The sequence below is a fragment of the Rhinocladiella mackenziei genome (assembly GCF_000835555.1).
Source record: "Rhinocladiella mackenziei CBS 650.93 unplaced genomic scaffold supercont1.6, whole genome shotgun sequence".
Classification (NCBI taxonomy): Eukaryota; Fungi; Ascomycota; class Eurotiomycetes; order Chaetothyriales; family Herpotrichiellaceae; genus Rhinocladiella; species Rhinocladiella mackenziei.
This window is the reverse complement of record NW_013550599.1, coordinates 279,302-304,373: the sequence shown is the minus strand read 5'-3', so window position 1 is coordinate 304,373 and position 25,072 is coordinate 279,302. Positions and strand designations below refer to the sequence as shown.

Below are 25,072 nucleotides of genomic sequence, written 5' to 3'. Positions count from 1 at the left end.
ACAGAAGCGATCCATCATTTAACCCTGCCAATTCATCCGTTCAACCTATGGCTCCAGCCATCAAATACGAAACAATCTCTTGCTGGGAGGTGACAGGGGCTTTGGTCAGGTTCTAGGTACTTAAGAACTGAAGAGGGAGGGTGCGTGGGCTTGCGTCAGCATCATTCAGTGTTTTTACTGGGCCATGGACAACTGCGTCCAAGATGGGCGGACTGATTGCAGGGTGTCATTTCATGGGGGAAAAGACCAGGGCTGGCTACGAAGGATGAGGTGACTAGGTTGTTTCTGGGAATACGATACGGAGTACCTGGAGGCCGATAGAGAGATAGACCATCCGATGATTATTGGATTAGTGCGGCTCATTATTTTGCTTTGTGCGTTCAGTGTGAGACAGGCCAAGTTGACGGCAATGTTTCTTATCATTGACTGATTGCTGGATGGTGGAGCATCCCTGAAGAGATCCTTTTTCCCGACTTTTCTGGCCACTGGGATTCCTGTTTGGGCCTCGCTTACCATCACTATATGTTCTGTTACGTCCAGCCGCTGAGGCTTCGCATTTCTTCTGCGTGCTCAACAGAGAGAAAATCAAATTGATCCGGACGCAGTGAGCCATAAGCTAGCGATCAAGTGATTGAGCTCCTTTCCAAGCGAATCGTGCCATGCGAAGCTTTGCCGCGTTGAGCAAAAAGGTGCTTTGTGGTGCTTCTGAGAGCTTTTCTAGGTGCTTGACCGCTATTGACTTCAGCACTATCTGAGTGCTCCCAAGTGATTTGCTGCCGTTTGTCTGACACCCACATGGCCACTGGGGCCCGGGTCGGCTACTCCCCTTGGGCCTCCCCTCTTGAATTTTCCCAGTGGCCTTCGCCGATTCTCTGATCGCTCCCCATCGTCAATCTTCGCTCTGGCCGTTGCTTTTTGACATTGTTCTTTGTCAAGATCCATCCAATCCCTGTCACTTATCATCTGTCACCTATCACTACACCCCCCCATTCCCTGGCCCCTCCGTCATGGGCTCCACAGCTGCAATCATACATTCCAACGCCAGAACATCTCGTTGGGCCCTGGCCTCCAGCTCCATCGAGGTGATATCGTCAATACAGGATCCCATGCAGAAGACTTCTAGAATGGCAAAACCTTAACTTTGCTTCTCCGGCCGACTTAAGTATGACTTGACTCCTCTATTTCTCTTCTTGTTTTCCTCTTTGTTTACCCAGCTAAGCACGGTAAAACTGGTCATTCAAACCCAGGCTATCACTTCCGATCGAACTACCAACCGGCTTCACATGCCGATCCAGGACGGTGACAGAAAACCGACCTTTTACTGCACCCGCGTCAAACCGGGGTCGTTCGTTATCGGCAGTGGCGCTGATTCATCAGGCCTGCCTCAAATACCTCGTTTCCCCCCTTCCGCCCTCTTCGGGGACCGTAATACTGCCGGCAAGCCTGCGCGCACCTTGAAATATGGCCACGACCAAAGACATAACCACCGGGTCTATTGATGAGGGAGAACTCCGCCGGCATAGTGTGGGAACCGTTGAAATCCAAGATGCCTCTGGAAGACGCAAGACTGTTCAGCTGGATGAGCTGAATCCCGCTGACCGAGCTCTCGCTGAACAATTCGGCTACAAGCCTGTACGTGGAGTGGATTGCGATAGCCAAAAGAAATACGCTGACGGCACGTAGGTCTTCAAGCGCGAGTTCGGCTACCTCTCGACTTTCTCCTTCGCCGTGAGTATCTCCGGACTTTTTGCGACAACCACCACCACTTTCATCTACCCACTAGAGGCCGGTGGTTCTGCTTCCGCCGTGTGGTGCTGGCTCATTTCTGGTGCTGGATGTATGTGTATAGCTTGCTCTGTCGCTGAATTGGTTTCCGCGTACCCAACCTGTGGAGGTCTGTACTACACCGTTTCCCGATTGGCGCCCAAGGAATGGGTTCCCTCGATCAGTTGGATTACCGGGTGGATCAATCTCTTAGGACAAGTCGCCGGCATCGCCTCCTCCGAGTATGGCGCCGCTCAGATTCTGTTGGCCGCCGTCTCCATTGGACGTGACTTCCAGTGGTTTCCCACCACCAACCAGACCGTAGGAGTCATGGCTGCACTGACTGTTCTGAATGGATTGGTCAATTCTCTTTCAACATACTGGATGGAGAAGATGACCAAGACTTATGTTATTTTCCATTTTGCCGTCCTCATCTCCTGTGCCGTTGCACTTTTGGCCAAGACCGACAATAAGCACGATGCGAGCTACGTTTTCACACACGTCGAAGGAAACGCGGGTTGGACACCAGTTGGATGGTCCTTTTTGTTTGGCTTCTTGTCCGTTTCCTGGACGATGACCGACTACGATGCAACGGCTCACATTACGGAGGAGTAAGTATCTCTCTATTTCGACATTTCCGAGGGTTGACTCCTTTGAACAGGATCGCCGAGCCCGAAATCAAGGCACCATGGGCTATCTCGATGGCCATGCTCTGCACGTACGTCTTGGGATGGCTTTTCAATATTGTCCTCTGCTTCTGCATGGGTGATCCTACCGAAATTCTTTCCTCTCCGATCTATCAGCCTGTTGCGCAGATCTTCTACAATTCGCTTGGCAAAGGTGGTGGGATTTTCTTCACCGTGGCGGCATTCATCATCCTGCAATTCGTCTGCTGGACGGCAACACAGGCGTTGGCACGGACGGTGTTTGCATTCTCCCGCGATCGTCTGATTCCCTTCTCCAAGGTCTGGACCAAGATCAATCGTTTTACTGGAACGCCATTGTACGCAGTCTGGATCAGTGTCTTCTGGTGCATTGCCATCAACTTGATCGCTCTGGGCTCATACATCGCCATTGCCGGTGTTTTCAACGTCTGCGCGATCGCACTCGACTGGTCATATGTCATTCCGATTGTCTGCAAGTTGATCTTCCACAAATTCGAGCCGGGTCCATGGCATATGGGCAAATTCTCCTTCTTCGTCAACGTCTGGGCCTGCATCTGGACCCTCTTCGTCACCATCATTTTCATTCTACCAACCATCAGACCGGTGACGGCCGACAACATGAACTACGCCATTGCTTTCTTGGCTTTCATCCTCCTATGCGCTGCCGTTTATTGGTACCTTGGTGGCAAGAAATTCTACACAGGTCCCATCATTGAAGCCGAAATTCATCAAGATGAAGTTGACAGCTCGACATCAGCACTGGATCAGGAGAAGAAAGACGATGGAATGCGCGAAAGGGTGGCCACTGCAGTTTAAATCTACAAGCCATGTTGGATACGCTTCATCCTACTAGTTAGGCCCAGCTTTTGTTGGAAACTTGAAATTTAAGGCCAGTTTGCGGAGGATGGGATCCTGTTGGAAAGCTGTCGTATTTTACTATTTCTCAGTACATATATCAAACCTCAACAATTTAGTTCTAACTTGATTTCCTTTTGATCCTCTTTGACGTTGTCTCGGATCAATCCGCATAACGGCCAGGCGTCACCCGATGACTTGGTTGGTTTGCTTCCCCTATGTCCCCACCGGCTTCAACGTTTGTTATTCCCTCAAGCTCGCCCACCTATTTTCAAAGACACTATGATATGTTGGAAGCTGTTCTTCTCCGTTGCTTTTGATCATTTTGGCTCCACCGAGCTGTAAGCTATGAAGACCTCCTAGATGGCTAAGTGGCATTGTTTTGAGACTTTGATCGGCGATCCACGCTCCTGATCTGGATTGTTCACCATCTTCATTTAGCTGCTTCATAGAATGTCTCAAACTGCTCCTAACCACATCTTCTTTCCTTGTCACTCGAGCTTAATGCTTGGATAAAGATGTGATGTCGTGGCCCCAACCCGGCTATTTACTTGTGTCTTGCCACCGGAATACCTGTTCGTGATGTATGGCGTCATTGAATGCCTTGAGGATTGATTCGCGACGCAAAAAACGGTCCTAAGAAATCCAACTACGGACAAAGGATTGAGAAAGTCGCTTGATGTCAAAGACTAGCACGCCAAGCTGAGCAAAATCTTGGTCTAGACGATCATCCTCTGGGTCCTAGGAGTGGGTATGACTTTGCCTCTTCTTATCCCAGTGGGTGCTTTTTGACGGTTTGCACTGAAAAACAGTCCCGCCTGTGTCGATCTCTCCCAAACATTTGTCTCCAGATATTGCTGCTCGGACATGAATGCTTTAAAAGGGAAGACACCCTATTCAGTTTTTAGAACACGGAACTTTAGCCCCGAGGACTACGCGTGACTCGTTGCCTGATGGCAGTAGTATGCCAGTTCATCTTGCCTTGGCTCTCTGCAGCTCCTGCTACCATCTTAACACACGTTGCAACTCAATTCGGATGCGTTTGCTTCGAGGGATGGACGCTGAGAGCGACGTCGAATTCGCACAGGGACTTCATACCAATTACTTCCGGGTCGTAACCCACAGAATCGAGCCTTAAACAAAAGCTAGCCTCGCTAACGATATGTCAACGAGAGAAGTGTCGGAGACCCCGGCTGAATGGTTTACTGCGGACCCCAATGAGTCTGTATTTAACAGATGTCAACGATAGAACCATATTGACGTGTCATAAGGCATTGCCGATCCGAGAATATCTTACAACAAGCCTTCGAGAATGCGGTAGCGCTCTTCTCCCGCGATTTGACTCACGATGAAGCAAAGAGAGAATGGATTGCAAAGCGGGCCTCAATTCACGACGTAAGGAGCATCGCAGAGCTGGCTCGGACGCGGTATGAGGAAGCCAAGTGTCGGCGTTTCAAGGTGCAAAAATGGATATTAGAACTACCGGCCCGAATTATACATTACAGCCCTGTTTTGGACACTATTTCTCAGGCGCACCCAGAATATGCGGCTCTTGCTTGGGGTGCGATGAAATTTGTGCTCATGGTAGGTCTGGTGGAGGCTATCTTCACATCGTGGATCGTATGCTTTGCTCCCGTGACTAACAGCTGTCGCTTGTAGAGCGTTCTTGAGCATGAAAATTACTTTTCCCGTATTGCAAAGCAACTAGGTTTAATTGGCCAGGCTCTACCTCGCGTTGAGCTCTTCGCGCAGCTGTATCCAACACCAATCTTACGCGAAGCGCTGTCCAATCTCTATGCTCACATCATTCTGTTTCTCCAGAAGGCGGTCAGCTGGTATTGCAAAAGTTCATTTCGAAGGTCGATGTGCTTTAGAAGGGTTAATTTGTCGTAGATGCGATTGGTTCCTCTCAAAACAGCGGTTCCAATGTCGCCCGCGAATAATTGAGGAACGTCCGCATAGACGATGCCGCTTTCATGGGTCGAATGATCGCTTTCATTATTCTCTTGCCTGCGAGAGCAAATTACTTCATGGAGGACTAGCATTCTCCCTCCTTTAACGTCTCCGCATCGAGATTTCGTTGGCCGAGTGGATTCGTCCTTGTCCTCAACGTTCGAGAGGCTGGGGCTGCGGGCATGTTTCCTGCTACGAATCTCGGCTCTATCACCGACTCTGCTGCCGCTGTGATCCATGATGGTTTTCGAATCCATTCTTTCTAGAGTTTGCAGGATTGAAGGCAATCAATCGTAAAAGATACTGGGACAGTAGAAGATTGCCGTTGACGAGTACAAGCAAAACAATGCCTAGTACATCTTTTTGAATGCAAAGGGCGAAGTTTCTGCTCTGCCTTATTTAAGAAGACAAAAAATACAGAACAGAAAAGTGAGGCGAAGCAAAGCAACAAGGCGTCAATCCAGGAAGTGGGCATTTATTCGCCCAGGTAGAGGGAAGGATGCCAGCAAATCAGCCTCACCGGTTGGATGCTCAATACTCTCCGGTCTGTCCATTCTGGTCTGGCCCACGTAACATGCATATTTGATGCGGCAACGGGGCCCAATGAGGCTGGCCGAGAGGGCTTTTCTGCTGAAGTAGCCTTCCCGAATCTCTGGTTTCTGGCCCACAAAACGCAGTGTAAATCATATCTGCAGTAATTGAACGATATTAGAAAAAGTTTGAGGACGGAATACTATTGTCACCGATACCAACGTTCGCAATAAGTTCGTATACTACTGGCTCAACTAGTAATGAGTGGTGTGTCGGAGACATCTTCGATGTTCCCTGGCTGTGAATATTTAGATATTATCGGGATCTCTGCTTTGCACGGCGAAGCACCGGAACTTCACGAAAAGGCACGGAGAAGACACAAAAGGATGAAGAAAGAAGGGGGAGTGAGAGGTTAAGAGTTGAGGAGGTCTTGGTTTAAAGCGGCACGATCAGTGGTGGGGAATTGCTAAGTTATGCTCTCGCCGATCGGGAACAGGGTGATGCTGCCCTAGGCCAAGGAAATATAATGCGGAAACGGCCAGGAGGCAGGTAAGCCGAGGATGGCCTTGTAGACTACTGACCAGAGAGCATATCAACACAATATAGATACGCTCGTTACCGGCTGAAATAGTTTTGTAGTCAACTTTGTATTGCAGGATCTGCGTTCTCAGTGATAGTCTCACTCTAGTACATATACCCGCTCCCGCTCTGTATTGAATAAGGTCAAGGGATGATACGGCCAAGGCCGATTTAGTCACGTGATTTAGATGTAGTATCACGTGATAAAAGAAGCTCCCTAATTCTCTGCCGGCCCATGCATGCCAAAGAAAGCAAAAGCTTTCGCTGGGCAGTATCAATCATTCACGGACATGATCACTCCGGAGCGATCATGGTCCTGGACGCGTCGCTTCATATTTCTTGTATCGAATGCTTGCATCAATAAAAGCTAGACCAATGAGGAACCAGACGAAGAATGGCGATAGTGCTGTAAAGATTCTTCTGGAGCATGGTACGTAGCATCTACCGGGCTGGTGGTAACACCTGCGGCAATGTTAGTTGTCCCCGCCTGCGTGAAACTAGGGTCAGGGAGGCCTCCATTCTCAGTCCAAGTGCACTAAGCAGCTAGTTAGCAGACTGCTACCCATGAGCCGCGCGGGTCGGATCCCCCCTTCGGCTCCCCTAGTGCGGGTAGATTGAGTTCTCTAACAATCTTCCACCCGAGGGCACCAAGCAGGGCTTTTGTGATGCCAGCTATGCAGCCTCATGTTCACCTCCATGTAAACCTCCACGTTCATCTTAGATGAAAAAGCAATTTCATTGCATTGCAATGCATCGCATGACTGGATTTGCGTAAAGTCCCCGTACGGACAAGTGCTTTGTATCTTTTAGGGAACGGGCATTTTAGGCCAGAGCAAGAGCCCCCCCATCACATTCTGACTACCGCAAGCGATTGGCATGTCTAGCAGTGGCTTGTAGGCCAGTGCTATGCTCTGCATGCCTGAAGGGCTCGGCCAATGCCCCACCAACACGTAGATATGTAGGCACCCTGGTTGAAAACACCTGAATAGCTCGAGTATTGTTGCACAAAGGACGAAGTACCATTGTGGGGTGTCGAGCTATCTAGGTAGTCCCCCAGTAGCTCGCTGGATGCAAATGAGATTGTCACATGGACCCCAGTCTCACAAATTGCCCTTCTCCCAGCATGGACGAGCTCCTCTGCTACTTATAGGATCTGACATTTCGACTGCACAGTACGTAATTGTTAACCAGCACCAAAAAGGGGGACTGGGAAGGAGGTCATTGCTCACATCTTTCGCCTTCTTCTCCGACTTTCGTTTGGAATGTGAGCTGGGTTTGTTGGTCGCTTGGCCTCTGGGCGCAGCAGAAGGCTTTGTTTCTTTTCCTCCACTTCCTCGAGGTTGCTTTCGGTTTTGATACATTCCATATCCTAGGTCTGGCACTGCCTGAGTGTCAATCTCGCTAGGTTTTCTTCGGCCACCGGATGATCCTGAGGACATGGCGACAAGTGCAAAGTTGAGAGTTGAACGATCTGTCAGATTTTGCGTTTGTGATGTCCGGATCCCAGTCCGCAACCTCTTGGGGCGTAGGATCTTTTCTGCCCCCGAGCACATATGGGAGCGATTTCCATCAGGTATTTATGAAGAGCGCAGACGTTGGCGTGGCTTGTAATTGTCCTTTGTTCTTCGTCTTGTCGACCTACATCGCGCAGTCCGCATCCCCGGATGCATGCTACCTTGTAGCTGCGTCTGACCCCTGCCATGAAGGCTTTCGTTTTGACGCCTGGCGGCTGGTTGACGCATTGACATCATGCCTCCGTGCCTCAGGGGTTTGTCGACGTGTCTGCTGGTCCACATGCAGAAGCAGAAACGCAGACCCCAATTTCTCTACCGAGGGAAGGCTTCTCGCTCATTCATCCCTTGCACACTAGGTTAGCGATTGTGAACTTGAAAGTGAATGAGGCCAACCACGGCGCCGGTTCCAAGTTACCGAGCAAGATCTGGCGTCGTTTCACAGATCTCATGTTGAGGGGTAAGCTCTTCATCATGTCGATTAGTTACTTGTCGCCGCTTCATCCACTGACGATTCTCTCAGCATGTTTCGCTTTCTGATCACGAATCATCTAGGCGGTATCTGTCGACTTTCGTCTAGTCCTCTCTCACCGCTGCTCCTCCCGAGAGGAACTTCCCGCATGGAATCGAATCCAAATCGAAGAGCAAGGCTGAAAACCAGGCCGGGCCATCCACATCAACAGCTACCTTTCGATTATTGCTGCGTTGGGGCGATTCATAATATCTGTACTGCTCGGAACTGCTTCATGTCATTCTCTTGTTCCCTCTCCTAAAACCCAGGATGCCCTCTGGCCACCTCTTCAGCGAGGAGCACGATATAGTGTATGGATAGCAAGGACGGAACAAAGAGCAATCGAGATGCCATGCTCCCACATGGCTTCATGCTCTTCCTGTGGATGTATCCGCCCATACAATGTTCTCGCTGCGATTGTGGGTGTGTGCACATATTTGCGAGTCTAGTCCCAGGTAAAAATGTTCGTCGACCCTGGCCCGATGAGCTACACGCCTCTTCTGTCTGGCCGATGTCTCGAGAAATACGGAGAGGCTTTCGACGGACGATACGGTTCAGCGAGTGACTTGTTCCGATCTATTGGGTTATGGTCGTTGTGAATTCTTCCAGTATTGTCGACTTCGTTTCCGGCTCTAATCTCTGGCGCCTTTAGTATTCTTGAATGTCTTGCGAACAAATTCTTCCCAGGTAAGTACAGGAACATACGCTCTCACGCTCTCAACATTTTGGATCTGCTCCTTGTGGGGCGCAGAAAGAAGGGTTGCTCTTTTCTCTCCGCCGGGAGCTTGCGTCACAAATGCTCCGTGCTCGCTCTAGGACATGAATACTTCTCTGGTGCCATGGTGTCTTCCAGACCAAAAGATTTATATGTGTTGCTCCAGAGGTGAGAGCTTAAGGTGTGTATCTGTGTATTCTCGATGCTGCCAGTCACGCTGGACTGGCAAGATGAGGCTAAGGGCCCCCTGAAGCCGTTGCTCGGCATGGAGCCTCTCCTGTTTGTCACTGGTGCTCTGCCTTCCCGTGCCGCCATGCGAAGATACTTGGAAAGAAAGAACGGGCAGGATTCTTTGGGACTTCTGATACTATCGTGCGCAGCAAAGACGACTAATGGGGAGTAAAGCATCTTCGCAGCCTCGATTCAGGCTCTCGTCCGAGACAATTATCAAACAAATCGCTCTCGTGCTGAATGCAGCAAACCAGGACCGTATCGCCATCCACTTCGAGGACTTGTCCTTGGAATCACAGGATCAACAAGTCCAGGTTCTGAATCTCTTCTCGCGTACCTCCGAGCCCGATGCACAGGAGCGACACGAATCCGACCCCTCTTCCTCGATCTCTCTAAGCGAGATAATACCAGAACCAGAGAACGAACAAGTTCGGGTGCGGATTGAAGACAGCAAGGCTAGCGGATTCATCTACGCTGTGGGGTCCTTCGGAAAAGATTTCATTACTTTGACATGGATTATGTTACTGAAGGACAATACGTTTTGCCAGAAACACAACGTGACCTCGGACACGAGGGCATGCGTACTGTACAATGAGAAGTCTAGGGAAGAGGGACTTCAAGAAATATGGTTGAGAGACAATCCCTCGATCCATGAGCTTTTAATTCATGTGAATGGTTTTGCACCAATGAACGAGTATCTGATTGCCCCTGACGGAACATCACTCTCATCTCAAGAAGAGTTTCTCAAAGTCGCAGCTGAGATTACCCACGATAAGTACGAGGATCAAACGGAGTACCGATGCGAGTACAGCAATGCGAATTACATATTCCTCGGTATCATTCTCGAACTTATAACAGGGAAGCCTTTGTGGCTGCTGGTCAAGGAAGTTGTTATCGACAAACTGGGGCTAGAAGAGACAACCTTTCACGAGAACACCCTAAGGGGGCTAGCAGGCGAAAGGGTACTCGTCGAGGGTGCCCGAATCTCTTCTGATGGCACGAGATCTGCTGTGGACCACTTCAACCACCTTGACAATATTGCCCAATACGCTTCGATGGGGCTTCGAAGCTCACTAAGAGACCTTGCCAAATTTAACCGAGAGATCCTCCTTGCACTCGACGGACAGAGTCAGTTGGGTCTCGATGAAGCCGATCTTGAAATGTTCTTCAAGGGGCGGCCGATGGCCCCTTACGGATATTTCACCGAGCTGGGTCGAGATATGTATAGTGAGTCTCCAAATCGACATCTCTATCCCGATGGATATCCACACTATCACCTGGGAAAGCCCAAAACCAAAGATAAAGCGATGCGTGTGGCCTTCAGAAAAGCTGGGTACATTGATGGCTTTGGCTGCAATGTGACTTTGATGCCCAAGCGAAGGATCTCCCTCATTGTTCTTGGGAACTCGACAGGGCCCATCGACACGACTCTTCATATCTCCAACTTTATCCTGCAAGAGGCACTACATCTGTCAAATCCCGTTAACATTGTTCAGAAAGCCATCGAAGAGGGCCACGTATGCCGCCAAACCCTTCGGCAGATTGAAAGCCCTGAAGGACTGAGCCAGATTTCACCACAGCCAGCGGTAGACCTGACAGGAACATATAAGCACCAACGTTATGAGCAACAAATTACAGTTCATGGGGATGGGATGGTTACATTTCACACCGGCGCAAAATATTCGTCGAAAATGAACCTCGTACACATTGGTGACAGCATGGTCATGGTCCTCCCAGGTGCAAAGGGTTTGGGCTTTGACACATGGTCTGCATGGAGAGAGATGAGGTTTCAAGTTTTAGGATTCCAGAATCGCCCAGCTCTCATTCAACCTGGTGCGAGATACGCATACATAAAAGCCTGACAGACGAACCAGCCGTCAAACCCCAGGTTCATGATTGGTATCCCAGGCTCATGGTCTCTCAAAGGTTGAATTACAAGGGAAGTCAGGAGATCATAGGATGTGTGAGGCGTCTTGGGAGCGCACAGAGTCGGACTTGTCTGCGCATCCTGTTACTCAGCCGCATTGACCTGCGAATCTGGCCGCTCTCGCCGGCTTTCCCTATTTGATCTGTATATTAGGCTGGAATATGGAAGGGCGTTCTACGGAGTTGGAATATCATTATATTATATTATGGTGGTGCCCGCCTGGACCTGACCACCTGCGACGGACGCTTCTGCTTTAGCTTCATCACTTCATGCTGTGGAGGGAGAAATATGGACGGCACTCAGCTTTTGACTCAGTCGCGGTTCAGGTCCGGGGCTGCACCGCCACAGCTCGGGCTGACTGCTTTTGAGAAGCTCAGCCCATATCTGTTCTCTTCCCTTCCCTAATCTATGCCAACCTGAATCTTTCTGCATAAGCAGAATGACGCTGTTGAGCGTCGTCCAAGTCTGGTTTTAGCCCCACACCACCAGAGTACCCGGAGGACAGAAACTAATGTTCGGAACAACGAGTTTTACCATTCACCAGGGACTCTCCAGCGAAGCTCTGCTTCGCCAGCTCTGCTTCGCCCACCCAGCGCCCACTCGTGGTCAAATCTCCCTTGGAATTTGGAGGAAAGACAAAACAGGGCCATGGTCACGACCGTCTCCCCGAACTCCGAGACCAATCATGGCACCATACTAAGCGCCAGGCAACAAGGCTGACCTTAAGGAGTTCGCGTCCGAAACTTGATCACCCGTACGCGGGAAACGGACGTCTGCCCATTTTTCTCGCAATATTTTGTGTTACAAATTTGGCTGCACCTGGCCCTTCGTTGAGGAATATTGTCAGCTACCACACTTTTTCGTTCTCGTCGGAGATTGAAACTTTAAACGTCGGTCTGTCGATCAGCCACAGACACAGCGCCAGTACAGAAGTAGCCGACATGGGCGCGCTCTGGGCTACAAACTTCCCACCGATCATCGAGTTCATGGACATGGACACGGATCACGTCGTATTCCGCAAGTTCAAAAGGCTGCACCTATACAGCCTCCTTTTTCAGCAACGGCGGCTAGCCAATATCGACGAAGATATATCAAAGATGAAATTCACCAAGGGGGTTGACGCGACGTCGAACTACACGAGACTGGCGGAAATTCTACCCACGCTGGAGTTTCGTCTGAAAAAATACGGTACGTGCTTCCGACTTCTTTCATCCGGTCTGCCGTGTTCCCAGGCAAGAAGCACTATTTCCCCCCGACCCAAAACGTGTCAAGATGCGTGACTAATGTCCTTACCTTAGATGAAGCGTTGCTGCGGCAGGACCTTCTCATGAAGATGGGCAATACCCCGAAGCGATTAGTCGAGGAGTATAAAACCATGAAATGTAGCGAATTTCGAGATGAGATAAAGAAGGGAGATGGTTGGAATGATCTTGTTTCACTAGGCTGCACCCAGAAATACTGGATGCACCGCTTCATTGATAGAAACAAGCATTTACAGAGACTTTTCGAAACGGTCAGCGCTCCTAAATACGCCTCTCCCATTCAACAAGGCTTCGGCGCCCACCTACAAGATAACACTGACCAGGACATCTTGATTCATTCTAGGCTCGATCTAGGGAAGAAAAACTTGAATTCCATCTATATTCGGAGAACAAGGTCCGTATGGCAGAGAAAATTATCATCAATCTTGCCTTCTGTATCATGGTGATGGTACCTCTTTTCATCTTGTCCTATTTGACGAATGTGACGATCAAGCTCCTCGTCATTACGACCGCATTTTTTATCACCTCGGTGATAGCCTCGGTCTTGTCCAACAACATCGAGAACGCGAGTCTTGCGGTAATAGCAGGGTACGTGCGATTTCGATTTGTGGTGTGTGAGAGGAATGGAAACAGGCTAAGCATTGACAACAGGTACACCGCGATTCTTGTTGTATTTCTGAGCAACAACCCCAGTCGCTGAATAGAACATGGCATGAAAATGTATGAAACAGAGTCTTTTTTTTCTTTCCACTTGATAGCTAGGAAGTGTTATGGGGTAAAACTGGCGGGTATCATGAGTTTATTTTTCATTCAAGATTGTTCTCAGTGGACTCGTTAGCTGCACTTGAAATGTTTTGACGCGAGTTTGGGTACCATACTATGTCCTTTTATATGAGGGGGTCTAAATGAGTCAACCTATTCGATCCAGCAGTCCCGGCTCCATAGCGCTCAAGAATCACAGTTCATCATAAATAAGTGCATTTTGGTGGCCGCTTTTTGTGTTTCCAAAACATGGCCCCATATCCTCTGAGGCGCCGCTTTGGTCAGGCCTAGGCCGAAGTTGAGCAAAAACAGGCACAGGGCAGGCTTTGCCATCGCCAGTGTCGTCAAGGTACAGTATTGAGAACTCGCCCTCCGCTCAACCCCGATCAGGGCGAAGGTGACCCTCCTTCCCTTTTTTGTTCACTTCAGCTCACGCGAGTCTGGGGAGGACCACAGAATCACGAGCGCCTTTGGCTGCGGATTGTGCCACACCGATCATCAACAGTACTTACATAGGTAAGTCGGTTTAGGCTGGTACAATACAGATAGAATATATTGCAAAAGCAACACCACTAGTGTCATATCTGAGACAAGAGGGGGAAGGAAAGGAGCAAGGGAATACCGCAATGGCAAAGGTTGACTGAAGTACTCGTTGTTATGGTCTATTGCAGGAGTGGAAGAAGTAAACGAGAGCTCTAGTGGGCTAGTCCCAACTAGGACTAGCGTGTCACGTGACACCCACCGAAGATGCCACGGATGAAAGGAGTCATATTTCCTGTTGAAATTAAACCATCTGTAATTCTATGTCATTGGAACAGCTGGGACTCTTTTCGACAGCGTCATTCGAACCTTTTGTCAGAGAACAAGAGCATCTCCCTCGCGAAAAACGACCTTCTTTTGATAGGAATGCGGTTTAGAGAGAATCAATCTTGTCAATATACTCTTGATGATTTTGAGAGCGATTTCGGCAGTGGTATGAATTACTTGGGTACTTCACATTCCTCATGGGAGTGGGACTCCAGGGGCGCAAGTTTCTCACTGTCCAAGATTGTCGGAGTGGGTATGCAGGGGACACAGAAGAAGATCCCAGAGACCAGCTTGAAACAGCACATATTAGGGAAATGGAAAAGTGAACCCAGAAGGGCAAATCCCAGGATCCTGAACCATCCTCTGGCAGTTGAGATAAGTCACTGCACGGGAAACGCACGGCGTATAAGCCTGAAAAACCTTCTTTTACTGAAAGCTGTTCGCCCAATGCTGGATCGCTAGATTCCTCAATGGGACACGACGACTTGGGGTGAACCCTTCTTGCGCGCGCTCGAAAGTGACGACCCAAGAGACATTGTCAATGTCTGGAAACCATTTCCCAACAAACAACCGGAAATGGCAGATCTTGTCTGTTGCGCATTGGAGGCTTTGAGCCGGACCGGTTTGAAAGACGGCGTCTTCAAAGCTGCTTTTCTTCACAACGACGAAGAGCTTACCATTGAGCTCGACCAAAGGCGGAATGACTGGTCGAAAATACTGCGAGACTCCGACAAGACTGCGGTTTACGCCGTTGTCAATGAAAGGTGCATCGAATGTCACACCCCAACTCACGTCATGGCAGAATGCGACGACACACTTGGATTTACAGCTCTAAATACATCAGTGGACATCCCCAACGGTGGTACTCCGCAAAGGATAGTAGTCAACGGTGAAAATCTGAAAATCCACGGTATCCCCGAGGGTGGTGGGAATGTTTTAATAGTAAGCCCTACTTCAGGATTTACTATCTCTCGTCCTACCGAGGCAACCGAATCTAGGGATCTAGCATTACGAAGCAGTGGAAGGTACCTGGTTTTCACTTGTGCAACAACCAAAGGTTTCAATGGGATGGAGCAAAAACGAGCGCGCAATAGAGTCCGTCAATCAAGAGATGCCCAGAACAGGGCGATCCGGGTTTTAAGCGAAGCCAGAGAGGCTCGCATAACTATGGGGGAACAACGTGGTGAAAGGACAACAGAACTTTTGGAAGTATATCGGCGCCCTACGTCTATCCGACTCGGAGGTGGGAGTAGAAGGGCTTCTTCAATGGCCTCACCATCAGTCGACACCGCTCCGAGTACTTCGAGGATGGAGCTTCACAACCCAGCCGTCATATCCATCCCTCGGCGAGAAATCAGAAACGGCAACAGCACTGTCCGATATGAAGCCCCCGTTCGTGCCGAATCAGGCAATCTTATTCCTCATGGTACCTCAATGAACCAACTGGGTGACAGTTGATATGTTGGTGATTTCTGAGGGATGGTAGCTACGACATATTTACGATGTATATGTTTGTTTGGTATGTCAGGGCCTTGGTGGGTAGGAACTACGAGTAGAGCTGAGAGGGAGGGCAGGTTGCCAGCGGGGGATTTAACGCCTCCACCGGCTGATGGCAATGTTTACATCGCTTGAGCCGCTAGGAAAGACAATCCGCCGTCATCCTCATTTTCCATGTTCTCAAACGCATCTGAACACCGGCGGGCGAGATCAACCTTACAACGAACTCTGACATCAAGGAAAAAACTCCTCTCCCGCCACGGAGTCAGATACACCAGGACATCCGTGCAGTGCAGCTCTTCTGTTGTCGCTGGATCCTGCTCGTGGGCTCACAGTTTTCTGCTCCAACTCTCCCTTTGCTTCCTCAGCGCACGCCACACCTAGACCCTTCCTAGAAGTGCTGGCTGGCGTGCTGGCTGGACTGGTTTAAAGGTGTTGAAGGTAAGCGGTTTCTGCTAAAAGCGAAGTCCAGGTTAGGAATGGGATCGAGTAGTAACCATTCTTGCCACGTTGAAGATGGGATAAAAGAAATGGAAGCCGTAGTTAGGCAGGAAACAGGGAACTCAAATGCTTCAAGAAGTTCACTGCCAGATTCGTACTCCAAACTATCTGCGCCCGAGAGACACTCTGCTTCCTGACTTCTCTGCACACTTGTCCGCAGTATGAGCAAGGCTGTGGGGGAAAAGGGGCTCTCCCTCTATCAACCCAAGAAATAGTTCCAAACACAACTTGAAGAAATTTTACCGCTGGGAAACGTCATTCATCAGTCGTGTCCTTTACGTCCTATTGGGTTTCCGGTTGATAATATTTGCCTTTTGCATCGGCTCCATGCTCGCCTCCTCTACAGCATGTGTTGGCTAGGTACGAATCGAATCTTGATGCGATCAGCTTCGCTGATTTGCACGTGCACACGTATGTGGGAATTCGCTGTGCCCGAACGGAATTCCGTTCCACATCCTTAAAAGGAGGATCAATCAGCGACCGAAATGAAGGATAGGGTGAGAGGTTTGTTGTAGAAGTTCGGACAGATGAAGTGCAGTGCAACGGAGAATGAAAAGGAACTCGAGCTCAATTTTTGAAGATACGTGGATCAAGGTTTGATGAGAAGGTATATATGTCTGAATATCAAATAAGCTCCATCCCTCTTTCCTCTTCATCATGTCCTTTGAACAGAAACAGGATCTCTTCTCTTCCCTTTCCATTCAGCGTTCTCAATCTCATCATGCCAAACATAAGCTGACTCTATCAATCAGCACTTCGGTTCACCATGTGTTACGATGGCGCCTATCCCCAGTGGCGCTCCATAATCGCCCTTGTCATGGGCCTAGTACCGTATCCCTGCTCCACATTGCCTACCTTAACTTCAGAAATGGGTATGAGCACTTCCTCAGGGACCTCGACCGCCCCTGCCTTCCCGGAGTCCACCACCGTCTCGGCAACATCGACGTACTCTGGATAAAAACCACCCTCAAAACCTGAGGAGTTGGGGTTCGAAAACTCCTGTCAGGACCTTGTTCGCGCCCGTTCCAAAGCCGACTAGCTGGAATTCACTGCACCAGTGCGCATCTGGAGTGCAGCAGCAAAAACTGAACTTGTCCCGCGTTGACTTTGTCCGCAAATCCTTTGTCCTCCGAATCCGTCTCAGCCTCGAAATCAAATGGTGAGACACAGTCCACGGACGGTAACACCTTTGAAGGGGGACGTCTGCCATTTTGCAGTGAACATTAACATTATCCACGATCCGCGTCCCGGTGAAGTGGATCAAAAGCCAGAGGAGCAGTTCAGCGTGCTTGATGCTGGAGAAACAATTTCGCACGACTTCAGCCATGGACCCGGATATGGGCATCAGCTGGAAAATCTGGCCAGAAAACCGCGACAACTTCGTCCCCCGTATAGCTGAGGATACACCCGGACCCCTGAGGATAAGTGTACCTGGTACGACTTCAACATGATCAACGCCGGCGAGCCGGAGTGGTTGGAGGACTCGGATAAGGGAATTATAGGGGACGCAGATGGCTATGCCGAGTACCAGGGCAATATTGCCGTCGAGCCCCCCCTTTACAACGGGGAGGTCGTCGCGCTCACCACTATTTGACGCCAAAGAGGTCACCGAGGGTAACTGTCTGGGTGTTAAGTGCACGCCTGGTGAAAAGTATTGTATGGGCCCATACAATACGTGGAATGATTGGAGTTAGCAGCATGACTGTGATGAAGTGGTGGAATTGAAGTTGGCACTGTGTCGTTGAGGGTGGCCAGGAAGAGGTGATGCGGTCCCGGAGGCTAGTTCTGAGAAAGTGAGGCTTTTTGACTTGTGGGCCGGTGGAAGTTTACTGATTGTTCTTGGGAAATCTGGCTATACCCAAAGTTGGTTTTGAAGATGGTGTGCTGTTGCGTTCATTTGGCTGGCCAGGTTTGAACCATGTCCACTGAGGTGTACAGGCGTTGGATCCATGGGTCTCTTTCTGATATCCATATTCGCAGAGATGCTTTCGGTAGGACAGGTATAGATCGTGATATAGAAGATCACCCGCTTAATCCATACTGGAGTCGACTCGATGATCACAGCTCTTCGCCGTCCCAGAGCCACAGCCCCCCTGCAAGTAATCCATTTCTCTCACAGGGCCACAAAACTGGATTATCCGGGGGGGACTCGAGTACTCGGAGGCACACATATACCCTTGTCTTCTCCTCTGGTCTTCATACATCCTTCGCGCCCAACTTCTTCCTAAACACTTTCCTCTCCACTTCGCGGATCTTCTCCTTTTCCTCCTTTTCCCGCTCAACTTCTCGAATTCTCGTCTCTCGTTCCTCCATTTTCGCTTTCAAAACCATCGCTGTCTCTTCACGCATCCGCTCGATTTCATGTTTTTCTTTCTCGCCCAATAATCTCTCACGATTTCTGCTGGAATCTTTCCCCGCCGCTCCAACGATCTGTGCGCGTAACTTCTCAAAGCCGTACTTCGCTAGTTCGGCCTCGGTGAAGGGTTGTAAGGTGACAGGATTCGTGTTGGGTTCAGTGGTCTTGGATGTAGTGGGGACTTTGACAGATGGGAGCGAAGGGTGGATGGGGACAGTACGGAGAGGGGAGTCGAGAGGTACAGGACCGGTTGTGGACACTACAGGTGCAGGGACGGTAGTCACTATGGTGGGTGAAGTATTGGTATCCATTGCATTGTCAACAAGAGTAGGCGGAGGTTGTGCTGGTGCTGTGGAGCCTTGAGGTTGAGGTAGGTCTTTGCTCTCTTCAGGAGAGGGTGCGCCATTTGGCGCCGCCGAGAGCGAAGGCGCGATTATTTCCTCTGCCATTCAACGTCGCCGGAGGTTACAAACATGAATTGTTCAAAGCTGCAGTGGAAGGAATTGATTTCATGAACTGCAGTGCGCATCGAATACTTCAACGTATATTAAGTCGGGCGGCTGATATGCAGAATGGGGATTTCACTCCTACCCACCCAGCACTCTTCCAGACACTTGACTGAATGAATTTATCTATCATTATTTCTACCAAGACCCACGACTGCATTGATTGATACTTGGTGACACCTGCAACAAGCCCGAAGTGTCACCAATTGTCCAATTCCCCAAGCACCTTGGGCCACGAACACCACACATGGACTAGAGGCCAGCTTGACATGCACGCCTCGACAGGTTTTCGAACATTCCAATGTTGCCAGATCGTCTTCCTGAATATCAAACTCAGTACGGAAGAAGTGAGTCGATTTCTAGCTCCAGGGGTGAAAGTTCAATATTAGTTGATTTCCTTGATGAACTTTCTCCCCTTAAATATGGGAGAGCTTAAATTTCAACCCTGAATTCGGCGGGAAATGCCGATGACCTTGAAAGAGCCATAGCTCAATCCTGTGTCTCCAGGGACCGGAAAGTCATGTGTTGATTGCGGCCAAGAAATAAAGAAGACAATGACTGACTTGTATGTCCATGATGACAGTGCAGTGATGTTGTGGAAGATAAGACTGCAAAGTATGTTGGTCTTGGGTATTGAGATCGGAGGATCAAGCGATGATCTTTGATAGGCATAGCCTCGATGTGAGAGTGGAAGAGCTGTTTCTTCATGTGGGTCAAGTCGTTGAAGCAAGTGAGCCCTCTTCGATTTATTGAACCGAATAGCTCGCTTGTTTGAACATGTTGTCTTCCTCGTGCCTCCTCAAAACGATCAGGCATGACCATCGGGGGCCCATACAGCCCACAGACCCGTCATGTCACCCACTCTGTCCTTGACAACTTCCACGACATGATTCTGTTGTTCTTCTTGTCCTCTACTCGTATCGTTTGCTCTTCCCCATCCATCGTGAACCGCAACCAAGCAGTCGAACGACGCTTCTAACGTCCGGGATAATCCTTCATTCCCACACGCCAACCACAAAGACTCGCCAGAATGATTCGAAAATGCGGATTCAAGCACCAGTCCGACGGCATACGTCTTGAATTTAGAGGGTTTCTGATGGGAATTTCCATCCCTTGCCGTGCCAACCTCGATCGGGGCATCCAAGAGAACCAACACGTCTCCAGACATTCTTGAAAGTTGTGAAATACTCCGCGTCAGCGTTGCCAGCAGTGCATTGGCTTGTACGAACCCACTTCGTCGATGTGTTGCGGACACTGTCTGTCCCACTCCCTGGATCAATACAATGTCTCTGAGATTGTCGCGATCGCCTACGCTCGGTACAGGCAACTCCCAATCTGGCCCCTTTTCGGCTCGTCGGTGTATCCATTCGCTGACTTCAGCCACACTTTCTGATAGCCCAGAGAGATCGAAATATTGCAAGAGGCGGACGTGTTTGAGGAGTTCTATCGCCACTTGTGAGTCAGGAACCGTGTTTGCGAGAAGGGCATGCAAAATAGGAATCGTTTGATAAGTGTGAGGTGCCACTATGTGAACGGTTGCGTGCACCGGTGGTTGAAGCCTGAGTGGATTTTGCAGCAATGCTGTCGCGATAATATGCAAAGGCAGAGAGGCCTGGATGTTGAGAGGAAGATATTAGCTCTTCTGGTCCTAACTCTGGCTGTTCCGCAAAATGTTCTGCCGTCCATCCAGGGACATTAACGCCATTTATTAAAGAGAGTAGCTTTTCATTTACCTTTTCCGAACCGATTTCCTCTTCCCCTGCATCTGCTGTGCCGATTCCAACCAACCTTCGACCTCTCCAGATCGCTTCAAACCGCGGATCCAGACCTTTAATCAAGATCCCGGTTCGTCTTACCTGTGATGATGTTGAATTTGATGGTGGTCGCCCAAATTTTCCGCCTTCAAGGTCCAGTAGTGTCGATGCTCTGATTGGGTGAGTCATACTGACCATGACGACCGGATCATGGTCTTTGCAGGAGGTAGACTGTGCGGGAAGAACTAGAGTCATTTGTGCAAGACGGGTTGAAACATGAAATGAAAAAAGATGGAAGTTGAAATTGAAGTCAACTTGTACCTCCAATTCTTGGCCTCATTCTTATTTTCATCTGCAAATTGCAAGGGATAGGCCCCAATAATCTGGGGTATTTTTGAATCTACACTATGAACACAAGCGTGAAATCCACAGGTCGCATGCATTGCTGTACAGAAAATCTATAGTGTCCATGCAGATGAAGTTGCCGGGGCGCCATGCAGAAACGCTCATTTGAAACAACCCGCATGGCCGTCGTCGCTCACCGAAAGATCAAAAACCCAACGTGTGTCAAAACAACTGTACACACGCTCCCAAGGTAGGACTTCCCACCCTATCCATCGTATACAACCGACCAGGAAGTGAAGAGGTGAAATGCCAATCCACAATATCTATGTCAGGCTCTATTTCATCCTGGCATATTAATAGGGAGGCCGAATCAAGCGACTGCCTCGATTCTCTTTGTCCACCTCTTCAGTCATGTCACTAGAAGGTATCCCGGCCAGTAATGAGTCCAAATCCAACTTTTCATTTGGTGAAGAGGAAACTGGACCTTTCCTGCTCGTCGGTCGTGAGCTCTTTCGAACGCCCTGCCTTTCTCGTGTGGACGGTGAATATGGAGTACTTGTAATCCGCTTTGCGTGAGGAGTATTGCCACCTTCTAAAGAAGGAGAAGGAGTCTTCTTCAGCGTGGGCTCTGCAGGTCGAGGAGGGGAAGCATCTCGGGGCCACGTCCCAGGAAGATTGAGGGTGGACGGGATTTTCGGTACAGGGGGCACATCCGCATCGATACGTGGATCAGCGGTGACTGCCGGGGCCGCGCCTGAGTCTTGAGAAGCCCGTTCGGTTGCCTCCGTGCCTTGAGGTCGAGAGGTATTGTCCGCGACATGGTTGACTGAGTCATTCGGAACTCCAGTTGACCGAACATCAAGAAATGAAGGATTGCGATCGTCCGTATCATCCCAGCTGATCATGCTACTAGTCTCACTACTTCCTATACTTCTTCTTGATCCTGCTACAGGTCTTCGCAAGGGACTTGGTCGTCGGCCACTTGCGGCATGGCCTGAAAGCGCTCGTTTGAGATCAGTCACTCTCATAGTCGAATCTCGGCTGGACGTGGTGGGAACCCTGGCAGGAGATCCGTTCGCACTTGATCCCCTGACTTTGGTCAGACTCCCCAATCCAGCGAGAAGTCCAAAAGTGGGAGTCGTATTGCCGTTGGCTGTGATGGGAGATTCTCGGCCACTAACGGAATCCTGTTTGCGAACACCGTTAACGCTGAGGTGGTGCTTGAGGGCCGACGAGGCACCCGTTCGTGAGCCGGTCATGGAAGCTGCACTTTCTTTCTCAACAGCAGCGATGCATGCTTCCCTGCTCCAGCCAGCACTCATTTCGTCTTTCACTTTTTGCGGGAGCTGATCTTCTCTGGCGTGTCTCGACACTGGAGCAACTCCATACCCGTAACCAAACCCCAGCGTCGGCACCGAGAAAACTCGACCCGGTGAAGAAGGAGCTGAAGTGGACGGAGTCAGGAGTGAGGTGTCATAAGCCGTGGCGATCTCATCAACAAATTCCGACACCGATAAAAACGGTTTGATAGTTTCGGCGGCTTCGTCAGGATATTCAGGAGGTTTTTCGTTGATGGCAGGTATTTTTTGAATGTCTCCAACAGATAAGGCGGGAAACTTGACCTGGTCACACCAGACTCCAAGTCGTTTCCGTCGGGATATTTCGGCATTGATCTCATGGCCGACCGTACTGGTTTCGAAATCGAACTTTTCAGCCATGGTCCACAAGTAAGCGTGAACTACACTGGCAACATTGACTCTTCCTAGAGCTGAGACAACCTCGCCATTCAAAGCCGTTTCTTGAAGTCGGAGCATCATGGGCAACCCACTCCGAATCGCATTGACGCCTAGACGATCGACCAACTGGGTCAACAGCAGGTACGCTAGGAGAATGTTCGACTCATTTTCGGCATCGTCCAAGATACTATCGTAGATGGCGAGATGTAGCAGGGCCAAAAAGTTTGACCTGGCAGGCTTGGATTCTTTTCGAGATGCATTTGAGACGGCCCTTTTAGCGACGCTAGCCTCACCCGTTGGGGCTGTATTCTTTTTCCCCGTCGAATGTTTTCGATTCCCATCACTGGGAAGGAGCGTGTCCATTTTATTGGTCTCCAGCTGGAGCCAGGTGATGAGTGCATCGACGTATGCGAATCTCACTTCTCTTTCTTCATCCTTGAGAAGCCATTGCGTGCCTTCCCATACCTGCACACCAACCCGCGCACGTGCTTCGATCGGGGCACCTGTAGCGCTCCGTCTGCTATTGGCACGAATCAAAATTTCCTTGATGACTTGTACTGCCGTAATTCTGGCAGTATTAAAAGAGAAGAATGCAGACGTATTGGGGTCCTCATGGATGCTTGCCGACTCGGCGATTGCTTTCGTTGCGGCGGCTGGGTCGTTGATAGCAGCCGCCGATGTGGGGACGTCTGACTGGGGAGATGGTTTCAAGCGTGCCAGGATAGCTGTGAGCATGTCGCTGATTTGATCCGTGTAGTAGATGTGGTTGGAAAGCGAGGCGATACATTTTTCCAGACTCATCAATAATTCTTGTCTCACGGGCGACGCAGTCAATTCGACCTTCGAAGGCGCCCGGTCTTTCTCATCTGAGGTCAAGACGGATGTCGGGTCAAAAGCTTCTTTTGCTTCTCGATATATCCCGAGGGTATTCTTCTGATGTGGTGAAACGATGCGAGCATTAGGTCCGCCAAGCTGCAATAACAATAACATATGCTGGATGAAGCCAAGGAGAACATCCATCACACTTAATCCAATCAAGTTGACCGAGGAACTGAGAAGCCAGTCGATCATTGTAGTGAGAACCAGTTGCTTCTCGAGGACGCCTTCGACAATAGGGCTTCGTACGAGGGTTTCCATGGCCGTAACCACGATGAGAAATCGATCTTGTACGGGGGTCCATCGAGCAATCGCTTCAAACAACGACGTGGCCCAATTTCCTTGCCGCGCCGTTTCGGCCGTGATCGGAGGCGGACTCTTCGAGGCAATAAACTTGAGGGTCAAGGCCGTGGCCAATCGAGTCTGACCTCTGGTGCTCCCGATACCGACAGAAAAGATCTGCTTCAAGCACCTCAAAGCCAGAGTCCTCACCTCCTCTTCCGCCACTCTGTCCGCCCCGGCAGTAGTCTCAACTGCCGTCGCCGGGTCGCCTTCCGTGGTGTCGATTGTGGTGACGGTTGCTATGCTCACTCGCCGCCTCCGGGCAATCTCGTCGTCCATTTTCTCGCTGGATTTTGCTCGCTGCTGCAAGGTGGCCAAGACATTCTCCTCTTCCAATGACAAGTTTTCAAAGATCACGGGCATGACAATGTTAAGCTGTGGGCCAGAATTTGTTGCCAGGGCCTCGGAGGCTACCGCTGCTCGGATGGCACGCAGACCGATGGTCCGCCATCGGAGTGAAAGTGGGATGGAATCACCATTCTTCTTGTCGGCGGGCTTTTTCTTGGCGGCGAACCCGGCGTAGTGCTGTACGATGGACAAGTATTGTTCGGCACGTTGCTGGTCCGTCGTAAGTGATGCGGCGTCCACGTATTTACAGTATGCTTCAAATGTCGGAATCGACTCTTCCACCATGTTTACATCTTTGGAGCGTAAGACCGAGCAGAGGATTGTCAGGACAGATCGCGAGTAAAGGGAGAGATCATGGGGGTCCTTTTCGATAATGGCAGTGAGGATCTGAAGGGTGACCTGGACGTTTCTGAGCGGCGAGTTAGCCAAAATATCCTAAAGTGTCAGACATTGTTCGTACCCGAGTCGTCCTTTCCAGATATCACCGGCATTCTTCTTTTCGAGAAATGCGCCAACTTTCTGTAGCTTGTGGCGTCGTGTGCTGGCGTAATACAGCAGATAACTCAACTCGGAGGGGTTTGGCTTGACCTCCTGCACGGTTTTCTGGTATTTGGGATAGCATTTCAGGACCAGGACTTGATGCTTGGGCCGGCATTTTTGGCTCGCACTGTGAATCGGATTGAGAAGAGAGCTCATGGCGAAAGTGGTGCGGGTCGAGGAATAATGGCGCCGTCATTT

General features: G+C 50.0%; 8 protein-coding genes across 8 annotated transcripts; 5 read left to right on the top strand and 3 right to left on the bottom strand.

Moving 5' to 3' along the window:
• Nucleotides 1-1,461: 1,461 nt before the first annotated feature.
• Nucleotides 1,462-3,245, top strand: Z518_07913 (uncharacterized protein; the record flags this gene model as incomplete). The annotated part of the gene is made up of 3 exons (XM_013413656.1): nt 1,462-1,632; nt 1,684-2,375; nt 2,426-3,245. 3 exons carry the CDS (start codon nt 1,462-1,464, stop codon nt 3,243-3,245), a joined length of 1,683 nt encoding a protein of 560 aa, XP_013269110.1.
• A 1,201-nt stretch (nt 3,246-4,446) lies between these two features.
• Nucleotides 4,447-5,227, top strand: Z518_07912 (uncharacterized protein; the record flags this gene model as incomplete). The annotated part of the gene is made up of 4 exons (XM_013413655.1): nt 4,447-4,505; nt 4,556-4,868; nt 4,944-5,130; nt 5,178-5,227. The coding sequence occupies 4 exons, from the start codon at nt 4,447-4,449 to the stop codon at nt 5,225-5,227; spliced, it is 609 nt and encodes a 202-aa protein (XP_013269109.1).
• A 4,249-nt stretch (nt 5,228-9,476) lies between these two features.
• On the top strand, nt 9,477-11,177 carry Z518_07911 (uncharacterized protein; the record flags this gene model as incomplete). The annotated part of the gene is made up of 1 exon (XM_013413654.1): nt 9,477-11,177. The coding sequence occupies one exon, from the start codon at nt 9,477-9,479 to the stop codon at nt 11,175-11,177; it is 1,701 nt and encodes a 566-aa protein (XP_013269108.1).
• Nucleotides 11,178-12,183: 1,006 nt separating this feature from the next.
• Nucleotides 12,184-13,204, top strand: Z518_07910 (uncharacterized protein; the record flags this gene model as incomplete). Its single annotated transcript, XM_013413653.1, has 4 exons — nt 12,184-12,430; nt 12,541-12,755; nt 12,848-13,092; nt 13,156-13,204. The coding sequence occupies 4 exons, from the start codon at nt 12,184-12,186 to the stop codon at nt 13,202-13,204; spliced, it is 756 nt and encodes a 251-aa protein (XP_013269107.1).
• A 1,445-nt stretch (nt 13,205-14,649) lies between these two features.
• Z518_07909 (uncharacterized protein) lies at nt 14,650-15,531 on the top strand (the record flags this gene model as incomplete). Its single annotated transcript, XM_013413652.1, has 1 exon — nt 14,650-15,531. One exon carries the CDS (start codon nt 14,650-14,652, stop codon nt 15,529-15,531), a length of 882 nt encoding a protein of 293 aa, XP_013269106.1.
• Nucleotides 15,532-18,267: 2,736 nt separating this feature from the next.
• On the bottom strand, nt 18,268-18,876 carry Z518_07908 (uncharacterized protein; the record flags this gene model as incomplete). Its single annotated transcript, XM_013413651.1, has 1 exon — nt 18,268-18,876. One exon carries the CDS (start codon nt 18,874-18,876, stop codon nt 18,268-18,270), a length of 609 nt encoding a protein of 202 aa, XP_013269105.1.
• An 865-nt stretch (nt 18,877-19,741) lies between these two features.
• Z518_07907 (uncharacterized protein) lies at nt 19,742-20,942 on the bottom strand (the record flags this gene model as incomplete). Its single annotated transcript, XM_013413650.1, has 2 exons — nt 19,742-20,545; nt 20,667-20,942. 2 exons carry the CDS (start codon nt 20,940-20,942, stop codon nt 19,742-19,744), a joined length of 1,080 nt encoding a protein of 359 aa, XP_013269104.1.
• A 443-nt stretch (nt 20,943-21,385) lies between these two features.
• Z518_07906 (uncharacterized protein) lies at nt 21,386-25,030 on the bottom strand (the record flags this gene model as incomplete). The annotated part of the gene is made up of 2 exons (XM_013413649.1): nt 21,386-24,743; nt 24,795-25,030. 2 exons carry the CDS (start codon nt 25,028-25,030, stop codon nt 21,386-21,388), a joined length of 3,594 nt encoding a protein of 1,197 aa, XP_013269103.1.
• Between the last annotated feature and the right edge of the window lie 42 nt (nt 25,031-25,072).